The sequence below is a fragment of the Oenanthe melanoleuca genome, chromosome 2 (assembly GCF_029582105.1).
Source record: "Oenanthe melanoleuca isolate GR-GAL-2019-014 chromosome 2, OMel1.0, whole genome shotgun sequence".
Taxonomy (NCBI): Eukaryota; Metazoa; Chordata; class Aves; order Passeriformes; family Muscicapidae; genus Oenanthe; species Oenanthe melanoleuca.
In genome coordinates this window covers 41,405,729-41,428,393 of record NC_079335.1, presented here as the reverse complement: position 1 = coordinate 41,428,393, position 22,665 = coordinate 41,405,729, and the positions used below count along the sequence as shown (strand labels likewise).

Sequence of the window (22,665 nt, the reverse complement as noted above, 5' to 3'; positions counted from 1 at the left end):
TCCTAGCCAAAGACCCTGAGCATGGATTGCTGAGAAGCCATTGAGCTTTTGCCATGATAACTCATGTTTTTCCTGCAGAGTAAATAGCTACAGCTTCTCTGTTGGCTACAAGACAGTTGAAAGGAGTTGCAAATTCTGCTTACTGTTCTGGGTGTAAAAATGAGCTTCCTTGTAATGAGCACTGCTTTAAAGAACAGAGAGTGTAAATCCTTGCTGAAAAAGCCCTGAAATTAACTCTGGATAAATTGTGAATGACATATGCTGACATGAGATTATGCAGAACGTTGGGGGAAAGCATTTAGGTTGCAATGTTACTGCTTGTGCTATCTTACTTTGCCTCTTGCTGGCTTGGGATTGGGACTGTTTGTGCTTCAGTTTTGGCAGGGACTGTGTTCCATTAGAAAAGTGATGGGAGCAGCTTTGCATACACACGCAGTTCCTGGCTGTCTACTGCAACTGCAAAGGAACAAGTTGCAATTAGCACAAACCTTGAAGAGCATTTTTCCTTTGGAAGTTGCCTTTTGCATGTGTTCTTTAGTGTAGGGAGTTTTAGGATGTGAGGTAGAGGATGGATTATTTAGAGGATTATTATTATTATTTAAAGGATGATACACTGGAGGATTTCCCTGGAACCAAGCAGTCTGACATCTCAGGCCAAGATCTGTGATATATCCTTGCCTTAGCTATTCTGGCCTCCCCCAGCTGTTCCACTTGACCCTGCTCCCTGGCACATCTTGTTTCTGCCAGCCTGGAAGTGACTGGGCTCTGCTGGGACCTGGATCTGACCTAGAGGAGTGCTCCAGCTGTAAGCTGGTGGGGCTTTTGGTTTTGTTTTCCTTTATCTGAAGGGAGAGGTTTTTGTTTCTGTTTTTCCAAGTTGGATGAGTCCTTGACCTGGTCTGCAGCACAAGCCACAGACTTGTCAGCCTAAATGAGGGTTGAGGGCAAACCATGGGTTTAGGGTATTGTGAACCTAGAGGTTCCTTTTCTGTGTTCCTTTAGACAAATCCTCTTTACCTTCTATTTTCATTTCATAAGGTAAAGGAAAAAACACTTTCATTAAAGCAGGAGTTGTAACATGCCTGTTAATACAGCTGTGTGAACTTTTTAAGTTTTGTGCATTATTCTAAAATCTTCAAGGAAAAGTTACTGTTAAAGAACTAGACGTTACTTTCAGGTAGCTTACCACCTGCATCTTTAGGATGTTGATTCAGTAACAATTTTAATTTTATGACATGCCTTGTTCAGTAGAAGAGACATCCTGCACTCTTAGACACAGCACTGCATTTGCTGGGTTTCCAGTTCTTGTGCCACTAGCTTCATCTTGTTCCAGGGCTAAGTGCCCTGAAAACAGTTTAGTTGGTTCAGCAAATCTATCTGTTTAGCAAAGAGGTTCAGAGAATTCACTGATGTTCTCCTTTTTGTTTTGAACTTGCGCTAAATGTGATTGCCCTCTTAAAATCTGCAGAACTAGCTTAAAGCAATTTCTCATTTCCAGATTTTCTGTGGCACATCAGCAACAGTGAAGCAGTAAGTAACAGATGAGCAAAAAGAAATTGTTTATTAGCATGAGATACAAGTTTTCAGAGTTAAATTAACCATTACTTTTTCAAAATATTATTGAAAAGTGAATGGTTGCAGTACAAGATTATTGCACTTTGGAAACACAGTACAAATCTGTGGTTCACGAAATGTGAAACCTTCTGCTTAACTCTAATATCTCTAGTGTGTGTTTCAGTACACTTCTGTTGGAAAAAGGTATTTTAGATTCATGTGGTTGGTTTCAATAGAGAGAAGAGTTGGCAGAGTGTCTGGGCAATTAAGACTCTTGCTGTGTGAATAATACATAGCAGAGGGAATAGTTTGATAAAGGTGGAGTTCAAGTTCTCCTTTAAGCTGTATACTGGGCTCTTAAATACTGAAATGTGGCTTACTTTATACTCATGGTAACTTTCTCTTTGATGTATCTGGCTGAGTAATTAGACTTAACCCTGTCTTTTAGACTCTGCCTCCTCTTTATGTTGAGCAGGCTCAAGAGAGAACACTGCCAAGAGCACAGGCAGGCCATGGGAATAGCACTGTGTTCTGATCCGTGCCTGCAAATCTTCCTCAAGAAAGCTGCAATTGCAAAGATTTCTGATCAAATACTGTCAGTTGCTTTTCTTCTTTGTTGTGTTGTAAAGACATGAGCCTAAATAATTTCCCTTCAGCTCAGGAATTAGCCACCTTTGTGTTGAACAGCCATGGAATATCTGGAGCCATCCCCTAGCTGAAACAGGCAATTGATGTTTTGTTCTGAGTTTCAGTCATACAAATATAGTAGGATCAAAGATTTAGAGAAATTGCAGAATCAATCATAATGCAAATTCTGAACTTCTGATTTTTGTCAGATGAAAATGTAAAGAAACCTCTAGTTCATGGTATTCAATAGCATTCCTGAAAACAGCCAAGGGAAGACCATGTAACTAAATGAGGACAAAATTGCAATATACCAAGCACTCTTCTATTTGCCATCAGCTGGTACAAGGCTTACCTGTATTAAAAACTTGGAGTTCCATTTTGCATTGGAGCAGCTGTATTGTGTATAGCTGTACTAGTTTCAAAAACCCTAGGGAGCTATGACTCTAAACTTAGATTTTATTGCATTATATTAATTTTGTTCTGTGAAGTAGTGATTTCATGGCTGCTTTACATTTTGTTTATAAAGTAAAAATAAATTATTTTTATTATATTTCTTAGGAACCAAATAGCTCAAACCTAAATCTTGCCAGCATAACTGATTAACCTTGTAATAGCATCTTTGAGATATTAATGTACGCACTACCTTATCTTGTGCCTTATCTGACCTTTATCTGTTGATTTTAATATCCTTTGTGGTTGCTAGTGACGTGTTTTTGTTGTAGACAGGGAGAGATTTTGGCTCCTGTTTATTTCTCTGCTTTATCCTCATTCACTCTGTTCTGTTCTCTTAAAAAAACAACTGCATTAAGCAGAAAAAAACAAGATAATAAACTGTAGCCCAGGAGCACAATAGGAGCCATGTCTGCTTGAAGTGTTCAGCGAGCATTCTGCAAGCAAGTTACCAGTCTAATGTGGATTGACAGTGAAAAAAAAGGAATTGATTGTCATGAACAAATAGAGGAGAATTTTTACCCCTTTGCAGTATAATTTACTCATAATTTGCAGCATAATTTATTTTAGTGACTTACATAAAGTGTTTATATAGGGCACAGTTTGGCCACTGCATGTGCTTGCAGCATTATATCATCTTGCAGTGCTTGGGTGCTGGTGATCCATATCACTGAACCAGTAGAAAGTGAATCAGAAAATAAATTTTTAAAAAGGTGGGGAGGGGGTAGGAGTATGACCTTTTTCACATACTAGTGGTTGAATTGGTTCAGCAGAATCAAGCATATCCCAGAGCAGCAGAGAGGCAAAGGCAGAGAGGAAGCTGCAGCAGGTCTGTCCATTGTGTGAATTGCTGCTGGCGCTGCTGGCTGTGCTGCCTGCTCCCTCCTGATGTCTTGCTGAACACCATTGCCCCGTGCCAGCAGAGTGGAGATGAATGTGTGAAAGTCCTTCACGCACATTAGTGTGAAATCTGAGAGCTGAGTGGGAGCTGATGATTTAAGTCAGTTTGTGATAACCTGGCTGCCTTAGCCCTGGAAGGATTAGAGCTCTGCCATGGGGATGGTAAGGTCCTGGCAGTACTTGGTGCTGAGCAGCTGAGGGGGGCAGCCATCCCGTTCAGCCCCTGCAGCTGGGTCTGCAGGAGAATGAGCTGCTCACCATGTGCTCCTGGGTGTCTTACACTTCTTGGCTCTGTGGCCATGGCTGTACCCTCACCACATCTGCTGTGCTTTTCGCTTCTTTGGAAAGCTCACTTCCACTTTTTCTGCATGGGGCTGTGCTGAACACCAGTGTAACTCCCATTTGTACAGCTGTTCAGCAGTTTATCTCATAAAGTTTGGACATATTTAGGAGAAGATGGAGTGCACTTCTTCGGTGCAGTACTGTGCTAGTTTTTAAGTGGGTGTTTTCCTTGATACATGACATCTGACTTGGTGGGACATGGAAAAAACTGTGTGTTTTTGCTGTGAGTGATTTGGTTCAATTTTTATGCAATTCTACAACAGTGTTTTCATGTTTGAAAAGTGAAAAAAAAAACCAGAAATGGGGATGAAATTCTCTTCCCTTAGCTTATCTGTATCCACAAAGGTAGATGATGAAGACCTCCCTCTTTCAAGCATCAAGGAGACAGAGATGGGGAAGATTTCCCTCTTGGGCAAGAGGTACATTTAATTATGGGAGGCAGGGAGCAGTTTGTAGTAAGACTTCATTATGATTTTTCATAACTCAGTGAAGCCTCCCATGATGTGATGATGGAGCTTGCGATGCTGAGAGCAGCTGATGCTGTGAGAACCACAGCAGAGCTCATCTCCTGTTTTGGCAAGGGCATTGCTGGTTACTGATTGCCTCTGTGCTGTGCTGGCCCTGCCTGAGCAGCCTGGCAGGCAGCATTCAACTCAAGGCACCTGTGTACAGCTGTGCAAGTGTGGGCCTGCCATCCTCTGTAGGAGTCAAGGAGAAGGAAGCTGGCATTTCTGAAGTATGTCTCCTCTTCTCTTAAGGACATCAAATGAACCTCATTCTGAAGTTTGTTTTTGCTAGACTTTGTAAAGACAGTCTAGGGGACCAGTTAGCTAGGTAAATCCCAGTCTTGAGTGTCTGATAAGTGTTTAGGCTTTGAACACTCCAGGTATTTACTGATGTCTTTGTAGTACTAATGTAGTAGATTACATTTCCCTGCAGACTCTACCATGCTACCCACCCACTTGACATAGTATATCTTAAGCATTTACTTTTATGAGTATACTGTAGCTGAAATGAGCAGCAGACATTCTTAGTCTGTACCTAGTACATGTGCTGTATTTTGTTTCAGATACACAAATAAATTACTATTTTTATAAGCAAACATTTTCTCTGTTGGTGCAAACGATTCAGGTGAATAAGGTCTCTGAGATTTGGGAAACTGCTTTGCTTATATTACCTCCTTCTGTTTAGAGGTGTGTTTGGATTTAAGGTATTATAGTTATAGTGCAAGAAAGGGCTAATTGTAATCCAAAAAACTCAACAGGACAACTGTCATCTTGTCCTGCTGACATGTAGTAATGTGCTGCAGTTCACTTTATCTTATGAATGTGTGGTTAGCAAATTTTCCTTAGTACCCAGCCTGAAGAGTTGGCAAACTATAGAACAAACTTATTAATGTAAGCATTTTTTGTTTGGATGCAATGATTATAATTTGTTCTCTTGAAGAATCACATTCATGTTACATCCTGCTCTTAGCAGAGCTCATGGCAGTTGCAATTTGTCAAAATTTGCCTTCTTTATGAACTTTGGTTTTGCTGACAAATTAAATTCTAAATTAAAACAAAGAATTGAGTTTACACTCTTTTGCTGCCAGGATCCTTCCCCAAAGATGGTTGGCCTCAGCATAAAGTCAAGACAGACTCATATCCTCTTTCTTTTATAAGAGGTGTTTTAATGAGCCACCTGAAGGCAAGGAGTAAGCAAAATTACTTCCTTTTTTCCATCAGGATTATCACTTAGGGCAAGTGTTTTCAAACAAACATTAGAAGTCTCCTGCTATGTTTCCAGTTTGGGAAGAGGGCATTCACAGATTTTCCATGTGTAACTTTTATATCCAGTTTCTGTGAAAAGCATAGAGATATTTCCATGGCATAAAACAAACACATATGTATATGCCAGTAGATATAATTGCTTTAATCAAATACTGTGTGCCCCATAGCAACCTTAATCTGGCAGTGAGGAGCACTGGAAATGAAGCTAACTGACTTGCTTTTTGAGATAAGTAGATGAGGTTAAGGGATGTAACTAGGGAATTTATTTATTTTATTTGCTTAACTTGTTGTAAGTTACACTGGTCTAAGTGGTAATAATTATTTTGAAAAACTATTTGAAGAATGTGCCAGCCTGTGGAATATTTTCCATACTGAGCATGAGAATACCATGGCTACACATACCTGTGGTCCTTATCCCACTGGCTTTTATCTGACCTGCATTTTCCATATATAGGTTTCCCAGCACGTATCAGCATAGAACTGAATTGTGTTTTTTCACTGGGGAGCCAGACAATGCTCATAAGTCTCAATGTCGAAACTCTTTTTGTCATCCAAGGGTGACTGTTTTTCTGGAAGTGCCATCCCTTTCCTGGCTCTGGAGGGAAGAGGGTGAAAATTTCAGTGCTCAGGGGCATCTTGAGTGGGGCCATGAGCTCTCAGCCACAGAGTCTGGTTCTGTGGCTGTGTCTCTTCAGCTGGCACTTAATCATAACACTGTTAATCTTAATTCTGCCTTTGAGATCCTGTACCACATGGTGATATTTGGTTGTTGATGGAATACTGAGAGACAGCAAAACAGCTGGCAAGAATATTTCTGGGAAGAAAGAAAAAATAGCAACAACTAAACAGAAAATGAAGGCAGTTATTGAATAGTGGGTCTGTGTTTAGATGGATTTTTAATTTTTTTAATCTCCCCACCTGCAGTGCTCTCTGTAAGGCAGAGTCTCTTATGGCAACAAAAAGATATTATTACCCTTTCAGAAAGTGTAGCTTTCTTGATACAGTCCAGCACTAGGTGCAGTGGAAGCATGGTAAAGGCTCACCCTCAGAGAAGATAATAGAAGAAGTGAGCACAGAGGCAGGGTTTGCTTTAAATTTTGTCAGCCATTCATTCTGCTGCTTGAATTACTAACTTCCAATATTCTTTTGCTGTGTTTTCTGGTCTAGCATAGTCTTTTTTCCTGTCCATGCCTACTCAAAGTTTTAGCTACTTGCGCTTTCCACGTGGACCTTGTTAACATTATGATTTTATTAAAATGCAACAGCAATTTGTATGCAGCTCTATTATCTAAACAAAAGTAAGCTAACAAAATTGCATAAGTATGTCTTTTGTAGTGGATATGTCATTTTACCACACTTTTAAAATTGTTTGGTAGCTGTTAGACCAGGTTTTTGGTGATTTGAGAATGTGAAAAAGGTAGCTTGGAAAAGTATACAAAGACTGCTAAGCTGCCACAGTTATGTTTATTGTGTGTCCTCAAGCCTCTGACAGCACAGAAGAGAAATTCCCTGGATGACTTTAAGAGGATTTCTAATCTAATGTGTGCTCTCCTGATCAGACATGGAAATTCTGGGTGCCCTGGAAGGGCTACCTGCCCTCTGAAGTGAGAGGAGGAGCACGTGGGTTATAGACATTTTTGTGCTCTCTGTTGGCTAACTGCTTTTGGGCTTAGTAGGGCTTTGCATTTCTTTGAAACTTCTTTTTTTTTTTTTTTTTTTTTAACCTTTACAGAGTAGACTTAAATAAAAACAGCAGTCCCAGAAGAAGTTTAGAATAAAAAAGGTGAAATCTGCTTGCATCACATGTTCTGTGAGCAGTTTATAAAATGAGGGAGCTGTATGCTTGTACATCAAACTCACATTCACTACTGTCATTACACGAGCAGTTGTGGTCATGGTCTGTGGCAGCAGGAGGTATTATACAGACCACTGTCATGACAGGATGAGCCTGAGACACAGAAAAATGCACATAATACTTTTGACAATCAGCTTTTCTGTTAGCTTCTGTCCTTAGTGGTGTGGAGGCAAACGGTGGTGGGTGTGATGAGCAGATCAGCCCCATCAGGTGCAATGGTTGTTCTGCTCATCAGGGTACCCCATCTCCAGGAGAGCATGTTGGGTGGGAGAGCAGAAGGGCTGAACAAACACAGACTGATGCTGCCCTGGATTAACCTGGCAGCCTTCAGCAGACTCTAATTCAAGGACTTCCAGGGGTAGAAGTTGCATTTCTGCACTTGGCAACGTTTCTCTTAAAATGCACTTAAGCAAGTTTTTATGGGAAGGTCAGTAATTTAGATTCACTTTAAAATGAGTGTTCTGGTAGTGGAAACAAGCTTTGAAAGAAGATTCTGTAATGCTACTTGGCTCTGCATAGCTCATTGCCCAAACAGTATCTGGATGATGAAGCTGTGTTTAAATAAGATTCTTAAAAGATTTTCAGCCCACATGGACATGCAATCACAATGTAGAAAACAGATATAAGTGTTTTGGTAGATGCTGAAAGAGGGTGGTGGTGTAGGAATTAGGAGGTCAACAGTGATAAAGAAGAAATGGAAAGACAAGTGATCTGGGGATAAGTTCTCAAAAAAAAAAAAAAAAAAAATACTCTTTCCCCAGATTTAGGGCACTGGAGTTTTTCTGTGTATGTGGGTAACACAGGTGTAGGGCTGTGCAAGCCAAGTCCCCTGTGTGTGCCATTCACCTCCTCAGCAGTGACCAGAGGCACTGCTGACAGTGTTAGCCAAAGGCTGGGGGATCTGACCCTCCCTCTGGGACAGCAGCTCTGTTCCCTGGCAGGCATCCCAGGGGTGCTGGAAGGCAATGCTGTCTGCACAATCTCTCTGCCTCTTGACCAGAGACAGTCAGGGTCACAGACGTGAATATTATCTTTGTGACGCTTCAAGCAAGCAAACAGATAGTTGTTTTTTTTTTTTTTGTTAAGGAATGTTGCATGCAGTCAGTTGAATGTAAAAATGTCATATCAGATCTTTCAAGAGCTTGTTCCCTCGAGGGGATGTTGCACCAGCTAACCCACCCTGCCAGGGCAGAGGCAAGGCAGGGAAGGGAGCACACACACATGTGCCTGCATCTCTATGTGTAGGTGCACACATATATGAGAGTCATGAACTGGCCTCTTCTCCCTGGGTGAGTCCCTGTGTCTTCCTTCTGATGTTAACTAAGCCAGGGAACTTCTCTTTTTTCCTGTACTGTGCTCTGGGAATCATGCCCTGGACATTTTTTCAGCTGAGCACATTAACATACAGGAAATCAGCCCAGAGACTCCTCTTTGAACAGTATTTGTGCTAGACAGTTTTGCAGTGGTTTCAGGTATGCTTCTTGTTTTTGAAACAACTGATAGAGAGGAGAGTAAAGAGCACAAGTAAAATATAAATATAAATATATAAACAAGTATAAATACATGTCATAATACAATATCCTAAATATATATACTTGCAGAACTTACAGCAAGACTGATCTAGTATCATTGTATTTATATGTGTTTTTTTCCATGTCCTGCTTAGTGATGCTTTGAGCAAGGGAATAGTTTTTATTTAGGTCCATCTTGAGTTGCAGATGAATGAGGGTATGGAGCAGAGGACCAGCATCAGGAGCAGCAGTGCAGGAAGGGCCTGGCAGGGCGACTGCAGACCAAGATGCATTCCTTGGAAAGGAGATGTAAGAGAAGCTGCCCCTTGGCCTGGAGGAACAAGAAGAGGAAACTTTTGAATAAAAGATTGAATAATGCATAAGCAGTCAGGGAAAGTCTTGCCACCACAGAGGGAAAAAATGAAGAATTTCGGCTTATATGTGAGGATCATTATCTGCTGGCACAAACTTGTTTCTTTTGGAGTGCAGAAGATGGTTTCTTACCTCTAGTGCTTCAGCTGTAGTGAGAGAGAAGGCAGGTCTTTTTGCTGGAACTTGATCACTGTGTCTGTTTTTTTCTTCTCTCCTGGTTTTGCCTGTGCTATCCCCTATGACTTGAAACCAGAGGCCATTCAAATCCTGTGTATGTCACATAAAGCCTGGGATATTTGTACAGTGATCCTGTGTTTGCTGTTATTCTAGTGAAGGTACACAGAGAGTGAAACATATTGAAAAGAAAAAGTGAATGCATGATGATTCCTTTATAAGAAGTCAGTCAACATTCCTTCTTTGGGTTAATACTTCTCAGCTTTTCAAATCTGGCTGCAAAATCCCTGCTTCCAAAACTTGATGTGCAGCTTCCAAGCCTGGGAATAGGGATGCCATCCTTTCTTAAACACTATGGGATATATTTAAGCCCTCGGTTAATTCACAGTTGTTTGCTTAGTAAATGTGTGTGTACTGGAGTTTTTTCACTCTTTATTGCATAAACATTTCTCTAGACTGGCAAATTTTGCTATTGTTCTTGGAATGTCATTCTCACTTTAAACTTCAGGGTTTTTGCCAGGGCCAAGATGTCTGTGATGGCACACCTTCCACCTTATGTCTCTCACACCAGTTTTCTCCAAAATCTGTGTGTTTTCACAGGTGTTTTCCCACAACTTCAAAGGCTTTGTTTCTGCTTTATTGGCAGGGGAGGGTGGGGTGCAGCAGTGAGAGATACCCGTGCTCCAAAATGCTCCTCTCCTTTGGAAGTGGGTTGCTTCTGCTGAGAGCTTTAGCTGAAGTGGTTTCTCAAAAAACTGTCCCTTGTGTGAGAAGTCACATTGCTGGAAGGACTCTTACCAGTTTTCACAGGTTTTTAATGGTCCTTTTGTTTTTTTGGCAGGTGTGTTTGTATCAGTGCTGTAGAGGTTTTACTGTGATAGTGCTTCAAGCAGTAACTTGAGTTGCAATTCTGTTTTCTTAAATCCTCTAAAAAAGTCAGATCTCTTTCTTGTTCTTAAAAAGTTATTCTTAAGTTTTATTTTTGTAATGATATGTCTGGTATTTTCCCACATCTTTCCACTTGGCTTATAATTAGTTTAAAATGATTAGTTTTAAGGAGTTGTGTTCACATGACTGTGCAACATATAGAATTGTGATAGGTAAACTTGGCTTATTGGATAGGTAGATGTTGAAATATTTTAAATATAATAAACAAAGTCAGAGCTGTGTGGGTTTTTTGGGGTTTTTCTAATAATAATAAGGGCTTTCATCTTTCCACTATACCTCTAACTTTTTTCTCTCTGAAGTATAAAAGACTGTTTCTTTCTAAAAATAAATATTCTTTGAAATGGAAAAGTAAGCCTAGAACATGCTGGAGCTGTGTAGACTCTGAAATCTGATGGGATCACAAAAAAAGCCAATTCAGGGGTTCATCCATCTCATTGCATTATTGATTCTGCTCTGCTGAGTCATCAGCCCTCTTGCATGAATCTGGAAAAGAAATTTAGGCGTATTAAAATAGTGTGATGCAGTATAAAAACTCTCCCAAATCTGGTGTAATCTGGTTGCTAAGTGTCATTGCAAAAAGAATGGAAAGGAAGGGAAAGGGAAAGGGAAAGGGGAAAGGGAAAGGGAAAGGGAAAGGGAAAGGGAAAGGGAAAGGGGAAAGGGAGAGGGAGAGGGAGAGGGAGAGGGAAAGGGAAAGGGAAAGGGAAAGGGGAAAGGGAAAGGGAGAGGGAAAGGGAAGGAAAATGTTGGATTTAAATGTTATTTCTCAGAGTGTTTTTCCTTGTTTTGACTGAGAGAGGTATGCCTTAGAATCCACCTCTGGTGGTTTAATGGAGATATGTGATATTGCATAGAAGCAAAATGAAGCTCTTAAAGTTATTCTTGTGAGTGATAACTTCAAAGTACACACACTACTGAGGGCTGTTTTCTAACCTAGAAAGAAGAAAGGTATTTTGTTTATCACATAGGATCAGTGTTTCTGTGGCAGGCCAAGCTGCTGAACTTCTTCCCTTGCACAGAAGGTTTCACTTAGGCCATGTCTATGCCAGGATGTTTCAGTAAAGAAGTTTCCACTGTGGCTCACTAACATTGCTGTCTTTTCACTGATGGTTGTTGTGAGTGGGTTACTGCAGAAAGGACTTTGCATAAAAAAGGTTTCTGTGCTACCTTATCCACACCACCTTTATCTTTGTTGCACATTTAGCAGTAGTGGCAGCAAATATAGTGAAAAAAGGATTTTTCTCAGCTCAGTAAAGCTGAAGTGGATCACAGTGGAGGTAAACTTGGCCTATAACATGCTTAAAGACCTGTGGAGCTTTCTGTACCAGTGGTGCAGTCACTTCTCCTTGCCTGATGCTGTCCATTGAGACCTCTAGGCTGCTTGAAGCAGCATTTGACCAGCTGAGAAGGAGTGTTCTCCATTGCTGTTGTGCTCTGTGGCTCAGAGCAAGTTCTCACTACCTTTTGTGATTCTCAGATGTGTTACCAGAGAACCCAGAACTACCACTGCTTTCAGCTACTCTTCCTGTGCTGATAGCACTGGATTTGTCTTTTCGTAAAAAGTGACCTCACCAGAAGAGAGCAGAATTCAGTCTTGCTTCGTGACGTGGCAAAGAAACAATAGGAAGTGCCCAGAAATGAGTTCCAAAACAAGATAGGAATATAAGAACAAGTCTGATGGAAGATTTTTGGTTGTTTAGTAGTTGCGCTGCAGTTTTTTTAATACTAGATTTGATAATAAAATATTTGAGTAAAATCAAGCATATGTGTATATTGATCTCTCTTTCTTAAGTTTGCTCAGGGATAGTTATTTGTTCTTGTTATTGTGTATGCAAGTGAGTGTGAATGCAAGACTGGACTCGTAAAGAGTCTTTGCCAATAGCAAATGTCAAATGTCTATGGAAGAAAAGGATAGTGTTCTTAATAATCTCTGCAAAACGTTGGACAATGCATTTTAAAATGGTGTTTGTCTATTAAAGTTTCTCCAGTAATCCTCCAAACCTGAACCAACCAACCAAGTAACCTGACACTCCGTGCCTTGGTCAGAAAATCTGAAGTTCAAGTTCTTCACTCTAACCCATGGCTCTCAGCTGCTTGGATGGATATTGCAGAGTTCTGGTGTGAGAGGCAGCTTCTCCTGATACCTCAGGAGTGGTGACATTGTGTGTAATGGTGGCGGAGTGGCAACACTCCTCATCTTTCATCCACTGGCAGAGGAGCTGTTGGTGTAACCTGTTGCCTCCAATCCCATGGTACCACAATGAAGAAAATAGAGAATTGGACACCTTCTGTACAGCAGAACACTAGGCAAGTTTCCTTTCTATTCAATGGTGTGCTGTCATCCTCACAATCCTATGGACAGGGGAATGAGTTTGTACTCTTAGTGTACTCTTGGCTAGAGCTAGGGCTGGAGGAGAGACTCGGGCTCTCCTACTAGGAAATTGTAGGTAAATGTGAAGTGCACATCTGAAATGATGGACTCTGGGTTGTAGGTATCAGGAGGGTGTTTTTAGTGTTCCAAGAGCTTCATTAATATGTCATCTTGGTCTTCATTTAATGATCAGAAAAATACGTGGAAAATAAGACTTGACTTGAAATGGAGTCAAAACTGTCTTGATGTCACTGTAGAACTTTAGAAATTTGTGGTGCATTTCTACATTAGAATTTCAGTCTTCCAAATCAAAGATATGTAGCAGAAGTGAAAAAATACCAGAGAATAGCATCAAGAAGAGATGTATGGAGCAGCTTCCCTGTGAGAAATGACTAGGATAACTAGGGCTCTTCACCTTGAGAAAGCAGTGGCTGGGAGAGGATGTGATAAAGGTCTGTATTAGGAAGTACATCAGGAAGGATGATTGTTCACTGCCTCTTAAAAACAAGAAGTGGGGGCCAGCAATGTAACCACTAGGTGACAGATCAAAAAAAAAAAAAAAAAATCAAAGGAAGTGGTTTCTGAGATGCGTGTAATTAGACTGCAGAGCACAGTGGATGCTGCAGGATGTCATGGATGCCGTCAGTGGACCAGTGGTCAAATAGCAGGCACATAAGTTCCTGGAAAAAAAGTCTACCAGAGACTGTTAGATACAGAGATAGTACTTCTGCCTTAGGAAGTCCTAAGCTGAAAGTTTTTAGAAGTTATCAGAGAGTATTCTGCAGAACTTTCACTAGAAGCTTGCTCTTGTTTTCATAGTCTTCAAATATTTGCTGTTTGCTGCTCTGAGCTAGAGTGTGGGGTAGGTGTGCCTCTGACCTCACACCAGGACAGCCATTTTTGTTCTCTCTAACACTCACCACGGGTTTTAACATGATGTCACTTTGCAGTTTGGTTGCTTGCTTCCTTTTTCTTCCACCTCTCAGAATCCCTCTGGTATGTCCCTGGACTTTGTGGTGGCTCCCTCAGCCACCTCAAGCCCTACGTGCAGTTTAGCACTGGGAACAGAGGGAAGAAGTCATCTGAATAATGAGCTCATGGCTAGTCAGACACAGGATGATATATGGGGTAAACACACAGATTGGGATTCTTTCATAACATCTTGATTATGAAAAGATAACCATGATATTTATATCTCCCTAGTCACTTGTAACACCCTCATACCATGGGGGGAAGTGTTTTTGTTCTGTTTTTAAAGCAACATTCCCGTTTAATGCTTCATTGTGTGCAGTTTTTTTAATACCAATTGTTTTGTGTCTGACTCAGGTGTTAAAAAAGTCCCAGCATCCCAGCTGGAGTAGATTTTTAGTGAATTCTCTCAGAAGTTTAACTCCAGTAAGCTCAAGAGATCATTTCTATGCCAGTTTGTACGTAAGCACAGCCTGTGAGTGGAATTTTATGTTTTGGTGGTGCCAAAGGTTAAGCTTATCATGATGAATTTGGGTGCAGAATGCTAGCAATTTCAGGTGCTTTCTTCATAGCCTAAATAAGTGGCTGGAGAGCTCTGAGAAACTTCCCTACTTTCCAGTCTTGGTAAAGCCTGGTATTACAGTAATTTCCTGGAGGTGGATGAGATTTGCTTTGATATCCATCTGTGCTTTCCTACTTCAGAAGAGTTGTACATCCCCTTCAGTTAGCACACAGTGCAGCTCCCTGCAGAGGTGAGAGCACTGGGTGTGTGGTATAATAGTGCTTAATGTTAACCACAAGCTTTTTATAGCAGAGCTCTTCTTAAATGTGAACATTTCCATACAACTTTTTTTCATGCTACAGGGTGTCAGATTTCAAAAGGCAGCACTATGGCAAGCCAGTGGTTAGTTTATATGATTACTCTGAAATTAGTAAAATGATATAGTGATAAAAATGTTGGCTTTGTGTACTGTAATTTCTTCCTGAAGTGATTTCTTAGGTTTACAAGTAATTTTGTTGAAAAGTAAAATAGTATTTTGCAAAAAGAACTTACACTGCAATAGCAAATAATTATTTTCATTATCTGTGTTGTTTTGTACTTAGGGTTCAGTGATTGTTCTAACAGATTGCGCTATTGCAAATTATATATTTAACTTTGTATATATGTTCTTTTCTTTGTGTCTTGTATTAATGGAATGAGTCCTCAGACAACATATTTTCTAGCAGGGGGATAAAACAATTATCTACCTATTCTATTCACAAATAAAATGCATCATACTTTAAAAGTAGAAGTTTTAGCTATTTATTGTTACATCTTCTTCAGACCTGCTATTCTAAGGTGTCAAAGCCACATTTCTTCGGAAACCTGACACAGCTGAGAATTGTGTATTTGCCATGTGTGACTCTGGATTGATCTGGTTGGTTAGTGCTACTTTTCCATAGTGAAGAGAGTACAGTCAGCCTTGGGAACTTGTACCACAATAATCCATTGCTTTGAATAAGATAATTTCAAAGAAAGAGATACCAGATGATTTTTGTTTTCTGTCTTGGAGGTTGGGGCATGGGAAGAAGTTTTGTACTGTGAAAGTGTGAACTCAGAATTGCAGTGTCCATGCAGTGTTACAGAGGCAGTAAATGACGCTGATGGAGGCTCACACACAAGGGGTGAGATTACTCACTCATGGGTGAAAATTCTGTGTTTGGGCAATCTCTAGGCCCAAATCTACCATCTAGGCATGGCAGAAAGCAGGTTTGTTGATTTGGGATGTATACTGAGAAGATAGTTACTGTCCTTAGGTCATAGGTGGGCCTAGATTTGTCTGAACTTGTTTTTTGGGGTTTTGGGAGGATTTGTTTCTTAATTATTATCATTAGCTCAATGCTCAGGCATTTCTTAGACATTTCACAGATAAAGCACTGCAAATGCCACACAACTCTAAGCAAGGGGCAGCTTCCTCTGCAGTGGATAAAACGAGCAATTCCTAGGAAGTCAGGGATGGGCCCTGTATGCTGTTCCTATGGGGAATGATTCCTCATACTTCTGGGCAGCAGTGTAAGGCTCTGGCATGCACTTGTTCTACATGCACTGTGCTGTGCTGCTTGGTGGATGTTAAACCTGCTTTATGCAGAAACCATTGTTCTGAGACTTGAGAACAGCCTGTTTCATAATTACAGTGCAAGTTGTAGGTCACTGAAATGTTAAGAGCGTTCATTTAATGCAGTGTGCTCTTCAAAAAAAAAACACTCCAGGCATTTTACACTTTGTAAAGGAAAAGAAAAAAAAACCAAAAAACAAAAGCCCAGTAAAATACCCAGGGAGAGTGAACAAAAAAAATATGTTCTCTAATTTAAAGTGGTCCAGAGTCTTCTGGAGTTCATGAACCAGCAGCGCCGTTTGATGTCAGCAGAACTGAGCGGAAGCGTGTGGTTTGTGAGCTCGCTGCTGCCGTGGAGTCACAACTCTCTGCCTGTGGATGGCTGTGCAGGGCAGACCACAGTGCAAACCTGCTGAGCTCTTGGCCCCAGGATTGAGACCCTGCCTCAAAGGGAAGCATCAGCTCCTTTCCCCAGTGCCATGCTGTACGTTCTGCGGTTTCGCGTCTCGGATGGAGACACACCATGGTTAACGTAGAAGTGGCAAGAATGTCTCCTGCCTTCTTGGCCAGATAGCCTCCATCGTAGGAGGGAGGAAGCTGTGTTCTTGGACAGAGCAGCAAGCTGCTGCTGGAAAAGAAAAAAAAAAATAGCATTATTGCCTCATCTTCCCTTAGCATGTGACCAGTTACGGCAACTGCTGATTGTCTACATAACAGGAAAAAAAATGCCCTGTAGTATAAAAAGTTCCCAGTCTCTACTTCAGGTCATCACAAAGGTCTAAAGGCAGTTACTGAGGAAGTCAATCCAGATTTAAAATAACACTTTGCTGAACAAGAAAAAATGAGAGAGGACAAGAGATGGTTTCAGAGGGGTTTATGATCTTTACTGAGATTTATTTTTTTTCCATCATTTTTGGATTAGCTGAATGAGGTGATGTCTCTCATTCTTTGAAAACTAGCTTTTAAACTATAATTAAGTAGATAGAAAAGAAGCAATACCAGAGATGCAATGCCCATTTAACACTTTATGTCTAAGAGGATGCTGCAGAGTGTATTCTGTATTCTAGAGTAAGGCTGGTTCTGGGTATAGAGAATCTGGTGCTGGAACAGATGCTTAAAGTTGAGGTGATGAGTTATGGTGTCTCAGGCACAGGTGCAGCATATGCAGGGATTGCCTGGGGAAGTGATTTTCCCCAACTCTTCCAGCATGATAGGCTTTCTTTGCCCTGTTTTGTATCTTTCAAACAGATAAAAAGAATTTAAGGTATACATGTGTCTCTAACATGATTGCCTTTGTTGCAAAGAGAACAAACAGTATGAACAATATACAGTGGCAATGCAGAGATTTCTGCCATGATGACAGTCAAAGTTCCACAGAGCTTGCTTTTGCTGAGCAGTACTAGAAAGAATTTCTAGAAAAAGAGTTTTCAGTCAATTGATTGATACTACTTTAATAATTATATTCTCATATTGAAGAATATATATATAAAACTTGGTAATAATGTAAATAGATAATATAATTATTCTTTATATTATATAAAAATATAAATAGTTTTGTTTTCTATATGTACATATATGTATAAAATATTTCCATTTAGCCATTTACCTATACACCAAATAGTGAGCTTAATGAAAATCTTTTTCTTATTTCTTTCATTTCCATTGGAATTTATTTGTATTTATTTCTCGTTCGTTTCACTGTGAGGTATCTGTCCATGGAGAAATAGGGGAGATTTAAGTAGATGTATGTGAAGAATTACTGTGCACATCTATGCAGGTCTAAAACAAACAATTTCTTCAGGAGAGTGTTTTTAGAGAACTAATTGCATTTAAGAAATGAGAGGCTTCTCCTGAAAGCACATATATATATATATATATATATCTCCCCATTTTTGCTTTGTGGCAATACCAAGTAGCCATTAGTTCATGCACTACCCATGTAAAGGTATGATGGAATCATGAGTACCTCACCAGGAAAGCTCTTGGCCATTATAAGGGTACTCAAGACGTGGAATGCATAAGCATAGCAAAACCAAGGTACACGTCATTTGGGTATCAGTAAAACCTACCTGCCTTTAAAAGAAAACAAAAAACCTGATCACATATCTGCTCAGGAAAATAAAAATAAAACCATAAACCTCAAAGTTTCTGCAAATGATTTGCTTCTAACGTCAGTGGTTTTTTTTTAGAGAATGAGATGTTTTAGATCAAGCAAACATTCTTCTGACATTAGTGATGTAATGGTCTCGTGTTCAGAAAGATTTCCTGTTTACTTTGGGTCTGAACACAGACATCTCAAGAAAGAAGGTGCTAAAATTTTTATTACACATCTGCATACAAAGACAGCCCAAACTGCTCCAAGAACTGTAGTAAATTTTACATACAATTCTGTTCTCTAGAAAAAAGTGGGGAAGTAACAGTTGAAAAATCACATAAAATCAGAGAGTCTCAGATTGCTGACCAAGCTAATTCCTCAGTTTTAATCCTGTAATGCAGAAAATTATCAGGCAATGTCAGTTTGGCAACCTTGTGAGCTAAACTGGGAGTTTTGTTAGCAAATTCATCTGAAGTCAAGGGACTAGGTGTCCCTTAAAGGTGAATTGCTGCTCCCCTAAATCTGGGGAGCTTACAGATGGCAATAAGCCTTCTTCACGGTGAAGTTCAGGACTTAGTTTTATGCTGTAACTTTTCATGAATTTTCTGTTTCAAATCACAACTTCTGTGAGTGTTCACAGTAGAAGCAACGCATCTTATTCATAATTTTCCTAAAAGGCAGAGATCATCTGGCTGTCATTTTATTTTTCTAACAGATTATATTTAAAACTTGCTTCAACTCTGCCACTGCCTTTGAAAATCTGAGTACATCAATCTCCCTTTAACTATCCACTCCCTAAAGAATGAAGGAGTCTGTTGTAAAACAGACCATGGTGAAGATCGTGTATGGACTGAGATCAGAAATAAGTATTTTTTAGTGTTTCATTGTTTCATTTTGCTTTTTAACTCTGTATGGTTATATTTTGAGAAACAATGTCACAGATGTGGAAACTTGCTTCATCTCCATGATATAACTGCTGAGCAGTCTAGAGACTGAAGTTCTGTACTCAGGTCAGCACAGCTTTGCTGCCAAGGCAGGAGGCCTTGTTTGACACCTAGGTGATAAAAATCTAACAATAGAAAAATACAGACTGTGGTGAAGTCACCAGGTGGATTTTGGTCTGTTTTGATGGTCTGTAGGAAATGAGATTACTGGTTGGCTTTGTTAGCTGACTTCATTAGGTGTGTGTCCTGTGAGTATAAAAAGTGTGCTTCTAAATGTGTGATTGTGATACCAGCATAAGAATAACCCAACATCAGCACATGCTTTGGCATGAAATTACTGTGTGTTTAGAAATTCTGCAAACATTCCCTTAATCTGGTGGGTAAGAAATTGCTGCTTGTGGAGCTGTTTGGGAATTTACATTGGCATTAGAAACCAAATTGAATCTAGGAGGGCACATTTATGACAGTGACAAACACACAGGCAAGATAATATACAGGATATTGTGAGAAAAACATAGGATTTTGCTTTTAAAGAAACAGAGGAGGAAGGAGCAGCTTGCTGCCAGCTGCATGAGAATAGGTTTGGGTTGGTGGGAAGCACTCACCAGAGGGGTGACTGCAATAGTCAGGCTGGGCCAGCAGACCAGTGGTCTGAATTAACATAGAGCAGGTTTAATAGACTTTCACTGATGGCTTTTACCTCACTAACTGCATGCAGAGTGTCCTGGTTCTGTGCTGAACAGAGTGAACAGTGAACAGAGACACCAAGTAGCATTTGTGTGAAGCCAGATGGGGCTCATGGGGCTTGGCAGCTCAGCTGGCTTCCAGGTGTAACTTGTCCCTGGATGCAGTGGATCTCCAGTCACTCAGGGCTATGCCTGAACCAAGCCAACTCTATCTGTGGGCTGGGTAATTTGCAACTTGGATAACACACCTCTTTGTTAGTGGTAACTGTAGAAAAAAGGGGAGAGAAATACAATGCAAGACACATTTTAAAATAGTGCTTATCAGTAGTTTAACTTGTAATAGATTTGATGCTACTTTGTTTTTTCCAGGCAAAAACTGCTTCTCCAAAATGCAGATGTTCCTGTTATCATGAACACCTACTTTAGTCAGAAGGTGCTACTCAGTGAGCATTCAGAAGCCAGAGAGAAGACATATGGTCCTACAAAGATGCTTATCAGGAAGAATATTATATCTTTGGCTCAGACCTTCAGACTTGATGACCTTGATAAGTTACATCAGGAATCTTCAGATAATCAGGTATGGTCCATTTGGTTCACAATTAAGCACTTGGTAAGAAGTTGGTGAGCAAATGTTTGGAAATCATAAGAAAAACAAAAATTCTAAATTACTGACCTGTTAGGTTTCCCCTTTCATTTAGTCAAGACTGAATAATATGCAATGTTTACTTTAATAATATTTTCTTAGTGGAGGCTTTTGGTCCATCCAAATGCTGAACTGCTGTGATGTTATTTTGCTGAAATCTCACTACTGTACTAAATAGTAATTATACCTTGATTTTTCATTGATTCTCCTCTTATTCTTTATAGCTGAATAGCTGAAAAATAGCTGTTTTCTTCTAACTCGCTTAAGATACTATTTAAAATAAACATTCCTTTTTCCTGTTTCTATGTCTTAACTCATTTGCTTAGCCATCCTATCCTTTCTTTAAAGCATCAATTGACAACATCACCTCCACATTCCCATCCCTTCAGTTTGTTTTCCTATTTTGACTTTATTTGTATTAAAATGACTACTGACTCTGCATTTCTGTAGCTGTGGTTGTACAAGCTGAGGTATTTTAAGAGATTTGTTTTCTTCACAGTGTGTGCCAACACTTTCTGAAAGTAAGGCTCTTGTAAAAGCTTTATATTGGCTACCTAAATGATTCTTAATATTTGAGAAGTCTGGCCCTTCAAGTTTGAAGAACCATGAGTGTCAACATTTTGTGTTTGCCTTATATATAATTCCCATTATAGGCCTGGGAATTAAAAAGTTACATAAATCAAATCCTAATCGCCTTTCTTGCTTCAACTCTAACTTGTAAAAAGCTTCTACTGTGGTATTTGAAAACCAGAACAATTTTGTTCCCCTCATGGCTCCTAACAAACAAACCACTTCATTTAAAACTTGGTAGACAAGTTTTATTGCAACCACTTTGTAGACAAAGGGTAGTGTCGTACCACAATTTTCTTTTAAATACTGCAAAATCTCCTTTATTTGGTATAGTACTTATGGCACAGATGGTGATACTCTGAAAACCTTTCTTGGCACACAAGAACAGACTTTTTATAAAAACAGGTTTCATTGTGAAAATATAAATTTGGCTCGTGCTCCAAAGGGACCTATATATATTGACCATGTTAGTCTATGCTTGCATACAATCTTTATCAAGAGAGATTTATTTAAAAATTAAGATAAACTACATTACTCATTAAGATAAAAGCAAAGTGTAGTATTCATGAAATTTATTTTGCAAGTTTGGAAGGTTTTACTAATAAAATATGTTTCGAAAGTAGTGAAAAATAAAGTTTTTGCTTTAAAAGTTTTGTATTTTTCATTAATCATCTAATTCTTTTACACTGAAATATTGTCCATTGAAATGTGTAAGTCTGAGGACTAACTTGCTAGTCTATAAAACTAGACACGTGTTCATTTCCAACTTTGAAAGTCCAGAAGCATTCAAGATGAATTTTACCCCTTTTTTTTAGAAGAGGAAGGAACAGAATATCAAAGAAGTAAAAATAAAACTCCATTCAAGGGGAAGAATCATAAGGGCTAATATCAGTTCTGTTTTCCTGCTGTGTCACCTTCATCTCTCAGGGGTTGAGTTTGCTTGGTCCTGAGCAGCTAAATTCAGGAGCACACCATGTGTGCAATTCTCTTGAGTGTTTATTGAAAGTACACAATAAATAACCGGCACTAGTCTGTAAGTTACTTTAGAAGCAGTAAATATTTTGAAACTGATTTTGCACTTGCAACTTGATTTTTCCTTGATGGCATTTTCCTCTCTAGCTCTACATAATTTCAAGGCTCTCTGGACTGTTTCTCTTAATGGTTTTTCCTTCACCAGGTTGCTGGTGCTCCACAGACCCACAAGAGCAGTGATTCAAAAGGGCATCCCTTAGCACTGAGTGCTGTGAATGATTCTCTGCTCGAGATGGTGGAGAGCCAGGGAGCAGTGGGATGGAGAGAAGTGCAGGTACGAGTTGTTATCCAGAGGGTGTACTGCTTGCCTGCAAGGGAAGGGTGCAGAAGCCACACTCAAGGAAACAAACCTCTGTGTACAGCACCCATCACAAGTTCAGATCCACCAAATGTTAGGTGAGTAATAAGATGCACGGGAATTTTTTTTGGTGAGGCTGTGATGTATGAGAAGCCAGAGAGGAGTGAGTTCAGAAATGCCATTAGTTGTCAGCTCATGGAGAATAAGCACACTCAGCAAGGAAGGCATGGGGCTGTTGATGGGCGTGGTGTAGTTCTTTAATTAGGTATAGTGTGACACAGAAGCAGTCCTGCCCAGAGAAGGGAAGGATCTGTCTGTAGTTTATGTTCACCAACAGATGACAGGAAGACTGAAAATGAATTAATGAGAAGTTAATTGAGAACATCATATACTGTTCCTTGAGTTTTACAGAATAGTTGTTGCATCCCGTTTGCCTATTTCAGTCTCTGGTTTGCT

At 39.8% G+C, this 22,665-nt stretch overlaps 1 protein-coding gene across 1 annotated transcript in view; it reads left to right on the top strand.

Moving 5' to 3' along the window:
• LOC130248775 (DNA repair-scaffolding protein-like) overlaps nucleotides 1-22,344 on the top strand; it is a 77,569-nt gene extending 55,225 nt beyond the window's left edge. Inside the window, exons 5-6 of the mRNA XM_056482783.1 lie at nucleotides 20,036-20,243; nucleotides 22,057-22,344. Coding sequence (XP_056338758.1) covers nucleotides 20,036-20,243; nucleotides 22,057-22,311 — 463 coding nt within the window. The 3' untranslated portion in view covers nucleotides 22,312-22,344. The remainder of the gene's footprint in view (nucleotides 1-20,035; nucleotides 20,244-22,056) is intronic.
• The last annotated feature ends 321 nt before the right edge of the window (nucleotides 22,345-22,665 follow it).